The sequence below is a fragment of the Rattus norvegicus genome, chromosome X (assembly GCF_021556685.1).
Source record: "Rattus norvegicus strain SHRSP/BbbUtx chromosome X, alternate assembly SHRSP_T2T, whole genome shotgun sequence".
NCBI classification, from domain to species: Eukaryota; Metazoa; Chordata; class Mammalia; order Rodentia; family Muridae; genus Rattus; species Rattus norvegicus.
Genome location: NC_141554.1, coordinates 22,516,087 through 22,522,086, shown reverse-complemented (window position 1 = coordinate 22,522,086; position 6,000 = coordinate 22,516,087). Strand labels below are relative to the sequence as shown.

General features: G+C 49.6%; 1 protein-coding gene across 1 annotated transcript in view; it reads left to right on the top strand.

Annotated features, from left to right (window-relative positions):
- The first annotated feature begins 1,116 nt into the window (after positions 1–1,116).
- Positions 1,117–6,000, top strand: part of Shroom4 (shroom family member 4) — a 211,827-nt gene continuing 206,943 nt past the window's right edge. Inside the window, 1 exon segment of the mRNA NM_001191730.1 lies at positions 1,117–1,233. Within this exon segment, the coding sequence (NP_001178659.1) occupies positions 1,117–1,233 (117 nt within the window).

Genomic DNA, 6,000 nt, shown 5'->3' with positions numbered 1-6,000 from the left:
AGGTCAAGGCTGAGAACTCAGCATCAGATGATCTTAAAGACTGTTTCTGTAGCTGTTAGGCCGATTCTAAGAGCCAGAGAAACAGGCTCAACCAAGAACAGATGATTGGGTAGGTTTCAGACCCAGTGTGTAAGTAAATTGATCCAAAAGGCACATTATCAATCGGCCAGCTTATCAATGGATATTCTTTCTTGTTTTTGGCTAGTCCTAACTTTGTAGATCCCTGGGTTGGCCATCTCATGCAGCAAGTGCAAGGCAATGTCAGGACCCACAGATGACAGGCACACCCACAATCACAGTACTCCCAGAGACACCAGTAGGGAGCTAGCTTGTGGCTGCGCCTGTTCAGGGGCCATCCTCAGTTCTCCCTTATTTAAACCATGCTCCTAGGCAATGTTCAATAATGACTCCATACAACTAGTGTGTGCATGAAGTAGCCTACATGCACAACCCCACTGTGTTTGCTGGTCCTGGGTGTATTTCACTTTCCACTCCTGTAGGCAAGGTCCACAGATTAGTAGCCTTGTAATCGCCCTCTTCCTCCTTCCCCCACATCCCAGGACCTGGCTCTCAGCACCCTCAGGAGAAAAAGGCAGTCAGAGAGACATGAAGGCTCTAATCAGAAAAGTGCACTCGGCCACGAGGGCCCATGCACACTGACTTTCACCTCGGTTTGCTCGGGCTGAAGGAGGGGCGGGTAGCTCCGCAGTAAAGAGGAGGACCAAAGAGGGGGCCTACTTGAATGAAACAATGTAACAATTGATGTGAGGCCTCGCCTAGCTCCCACTCCTCAGCGATCCTATAGGCGAGGTCCCAGTGCCTGCCCCTCCCCATTGCTCCGTTTTCTTGTCCATTAAGCACCATCCCTCCGCCTCTCCTTCCTTCTTTTCTTTTTTCCCCCTTCTCCTTACCCCTCCCTCTCCCCCCTCTCTCCAGCTCCGTGTCATTTCCTCCTAGAGCTCACTAGCTGCCTGAGCGTCTCCAGCCGGGAGAGTAGGCGGAGCGGGGCGGCGCGGCGCGGCGCTGGAGGACGATGGTGGCTGAGCTGCTGGGGGCGGAGGCTCCGTAGCCCCCGCGGAAAAGGAGCCCGGCGGCGCCTGCCCAGCCGAGCCGAGGATGGAGAACCGGCCGGGGTCCTTCCAGTACGTCCCGGTGCAGCTGCAAGGGGGGGCGCCCTGGGGCTTCACCCTGAAGGGGGGCTTGGAGCACTGCGAGCCGCTCACGGTGTCGAAGGTAAGGAGCGGTGGCTCGCTCCTCCCGGCGTCCAACTTTGAATGGGCTAGCGGGTGCGCAGAGTGCGCGGGGTGCGGGCCTCAGCCCCACTTTGCGACTTGGCCGGCCGGAGCCCGAGGGGCTGCAGCCACACGGAGGGGGTCCTGCCGCCGGAGCAGACTGCAGGGAAGTGTGTGGCTGGAGGATGGGACCCGAGGCGCCCGGCCCCCGGCCCCCGCAGGAGCTTTGCGTGCAGTCACACTCACGGGGCACCGGGGCAGCCTCGCTCCCCCCACGGCGAGGAGGCCACTCACCTCAGTGTGGGCTGCAGGAAATGGCGGCTGCTGGGGGTTCTCCTTGACTTGGAGGCCCCTGAGCTGGGCAGGACAGTGAGGGGCTGAGGGCACGGGCGGGGGGCGGGGGGCTCGGGACTGGCTCTCCCGGCTCTCCCTCGGGCTGTCCTGCCCGAGGCAGGTTGCTGGGCTAGGGTCTGACGCAGAGCTGGTGATGAGGCATCGCTGGCTTTCCGCAGCCTCTCTTCCCACAGCCGGACGCACACACGCTCTTTCAGAGCTGGGGCGTTGCTGCTGCCGGTTCCCCCTCGGCCCCTTTCCCTCCCTCCTGCCCCGCGCCAGCGAGATTTCTTGCACGCTGCGAAGTGTGGAGGGAACTTTTGTGCCATGGAGCACAGCTGTGCTGAAGCGGCCACTAGGGTTGCTTTGATTTAAGAGCCTGTGATCAGCTGGAACCAAGTTGCAGCTAGAGGCCAGGGGAGAGAAGCACTCCCAAGAGCTCTGGAACCTCCAAACCCAGGCGTCTCCAGTGCGAGTGAGGGTGGAGGATGGGGGACTATTGGAGTCGTTACTGGGAAGAGTGACTTGTAAGACTGCTCACCTTGGAGCACAAGATTGCCAGGTGGAGGGACTTCATGAACTTTAACCCACTTTTCTTGTTTCTCTTACAAACTCAGTTAGCGAGCCATTCCAATGCACGGGGAAGGCAGTTGAGATTGTAGATGGAGATTTGGACTGGGGGTGGTGGAATGCTCTAGCTTTTTAAAGTAACAAATGTAGCTATAGGGATTCTTTTTGTTTCCCATGTTAACAGAGCAGCTGGGCTCTGAAAGTTACTGCCCTCCCCCGCCATAACAATCTATGTTACTTTCTCCATGCATTGGAATGGCTTCCTAGCTAACTTGTGTAGGTATCTTTAAGGTGTTGGGGCAACGTGTTGCCCACGTGTGAACCAGTCAGTTCTGACTGTCTGAGGTGTATTGAGGCAACATTTTGAGGGGATTGACAGGGACCTCGAGAGAATCTTTAGCCTTCCCAAACCAGGCGATCTTCAACCAGCATAACCAGATTGAGGTAGATGATTTTGTGATCTGCCCTCACATCCTGCCCTTTAACACCCTTCCTTTGGTATTCTCTGGAGCAAACCACTTTTTAAAAAACAGACAGACAGACAGACAGACAACAACAACAACAACAACAACAACAGCAACAACACCCTATTAAATAGCCCCTTTGGAGAGGGGGATCTTAGCCTTGAAGAATTTCTTCTAATCAAACTCATCCCCTCTCTTTCCACCAAGGTCACAATAGGATATGCAGCCCTCAGTCTGGCAGCTCCCCCTTTCTTTTCCTCCTCAGGCTGCCCACAGAATTTCCAGTCTGCCTAGACCCTGGAGAGGTCATTTCTACAGCTTTGTCCAGGCTGCCCCAACCTGCCAGGCCCTCTGACAGTGCTTGTTGCTGTGGTCCTGAATTATTTTGTGAGCCCATAGGAGCATGGCAGGGGGTGTTACTAAGTATGGGGCAGCCAGCAATTTGTGGTCTGGCTGGGGGATTATTTGAGGATATATGAGGGTTTTCTTGGCCACACTGCTAAGGAAGTGCCTCGTGTGTGGAGAGGCAGGGTGCCTTTTAATGATTGCCTTTCTGCTGAATGCACACTTGGCTCCTATTATATAAAGATTCATTATTGTATGTATGGGTGTGCAGGAGTAAAAGCCAGGTATAAATGGGTTGGCTGGGACATCACAAAGGTATTTTAGTTTTTCAGTGTAATGCTTGTAGCCTCCTCCTCTTCCTCCTCTCCCTCCTCTTCCTCCTCTCCCTCCTCCTTCTTCACGAGATAACTATTTGGGATATTTCATTGTTCTATCTTAGTGTGTTTCTTCTTATGCTTCAGGACAATATAGCTCTCTCCCCACAAGTAGGTTTTTAAGTGACCAGTGGGGATGGACTAGAAATTGAAATGAATTGGGAAATAAAAAACAAACAAACCAACAACCCTCTGGATTCTAACTCTTGCCTTGTCAGTCTTTGCTGTGGAATCCTGGGAATATCCCTTCACTTTCCTGGACCTGGGCATCCCTAGATCTAAAATGAATTGGAAGTGGGCAGTCTTTAAATGGCGCTATGATGGTTTGGTAGTGAATCGTCATAACCCTGACATTCTTTTCACCGGAACTGCTATATAGTGAGTAAGGAAGATGGCCGTTTCTTTTGCATGCTATCATACAGTATGCTTCTTACCTCGTACTCTCTTATCCTATCCCAGCCACACTGTGAGAGTCAGGGAAGGCGACAGAGAAGCTGATAGGGAAACTGACTCTGTGGTGCGTTGAGTAGCTTGCTTCAGTCTGTTGTGTGGTGGACTGTCAGCCTTTTTATTTTTGGTGGCCTAGAGAATATCTTGATTCTTCTGGTAGTACTACAACATGCGAGGGAGCATTGACTAATAACTTTCAGGGCTATATCTATTCTAACTGGCCTCTAACGCCAGTAATGCTTTCCATGTTGAGAAGTCATCTATAACCACTGTGTTTTAGGTATATGCTAATGAAGTCTGAGCTCAAGGGTGGAAGGGGGAGACTCTTTTGGTAACTAAATAACTTAGGCTTGTGAAAGACAGATGAGCTAAGAGTCACAATGCAAAATGGCAGCAGACCTCCTTTGCTTCTGGGGAAATCCAAACATAGTTAGAGTTCAGGCTGATATGCTGTACCTGCTTGGGAAAGGTATAGCCAGGGTGATGGAGACATTTGAGAAAAGGTGATCAGTAGGAGGAGACAGCTTAGGAATAGGAAAACTAACTTTTCATTTTAAGACCAGGAAATGGTCAGGTTGGGACAATCTTCAGTGGAACTAGCTAATATGGTTTCCTGGATGTGTACAATTCAGCTGCCTGATTTATGGAGACTTGTATAGCTATGCGTTGATAATCAAGTGGCAAAAAAAGGGACAATATGTTAAACAGCATTATTCTATTGATTACCACAGGTTTTAGGGAGAAGCTTGTGGTTTTTCCATATGTGACATTAGTACTACTGAAGTCATAAGAAAATGACCACGAGGGAGTGGTCACATGACCTTAAAATTATTCATTTCTTTGGCTAGCTTCTCATACTAGATCAGGACAGGTATTGTCTGAATGAAATGGGGATTGTCTTCAAGTCAGATGTGTCTGTTTTAGTGTAGTGGCCTTGTCTATAGTCATTCATGGAGTTGACTCCCTGCATAAAATGATTCTTCTGGGGCGGGGGAGTGAGCCTTTGCAAAGTTCTGGCACCAATGAATCTGTATCATATAGGACCTCTTGGAGGCCTCAGAGACTGGAGCAGTGTGTGTGGGTATGGGGGCATGGGAGACACAGAAGGACAGAAAAACGGAACAGCAGCCTAAGGTTCCTGTGTAATGTCAGTTCTTAAAAATGTGCCCCGAACATGGAAAAGAAAGGGTGGGACTGGTGGTCAGGATTCAGGGAAAGGAAGCGGATAACTAGGGTAAAAAGGACAGGCCAGAACCCTGTGCTTACCCCACCCACATATTTGCTCTTTTCTGGCCTGTTTTTGGTAGGTGTCTCAATTTGGCACAGTGAGGCAAGTGGGAGCTAGTCACTGTTCTCTAACAAAGTAGGGCGGAGTTGGAGCATAGGCTGAAGGAGAAAGCCTATGGAATGTACACAAATATTCCTCTGTCATGTTTACCCCTGCTAGCTCTAAGTCACTATTTACAGAGTGATAGTCGGTCTACCTGTCCCATCTCCATTATCACAGAGGATGTGAGAATGGATGTGGTAACCCCTTTGCTATCCTTGACCTTATAGAAAGGCAGGACCTGCTCTTTAAGTTCTTTGTCAGCTCCAGTGCCCTCTCATGCTGATCTTAGTTCTAAACATAAAAAAAAAGCAGTTGAAACTTTAAAAGGCAGCCGAATGATCAGATTGATGTTTCCTTGTGACTGGAAGTAAATTTGGCTGTGACTTTTGAGTTCATGTTGGATGTAGAGGTTGTTCGAGCAATGATGTAGCTTTCAAGTCCTTCCAGCTGCATTATAGGTCAGACCTAGCCCCACCCTCAGGCCTAGTCAAGGACCTGGCAGTCCCAAAGGTATTTTTGCAGGGTATGTTAATAGAAGATGAATGCAGCCTGATTACTTATATGAATCCATCCCTGATCTTTCCCACTAGAATCCACAAAGACACCTTCTTCAGTTTCATGACTTCTGTCTTCTTCCAGAAAGGACACAGCATGGAATAGGAATCTATCTAAGGATATAAGAGGGGGGTAAAACAAAAAGGCTATATGGTATGTCTCACAAAGCTTGGCTAACCCTTTGCATACATAGAATTTTAGGCCCTGTCTTAAATAATTTGCATACATGGGATTTTAGCTCTGTCATATATACCTAGTACCCTGTTAATAACCATGTTTGTTCCGTGAAGGAAAAGGGTCCATGCCTTTTGTACAGTTTCTCTTCTCTAAAACCTCAAAGACAATAC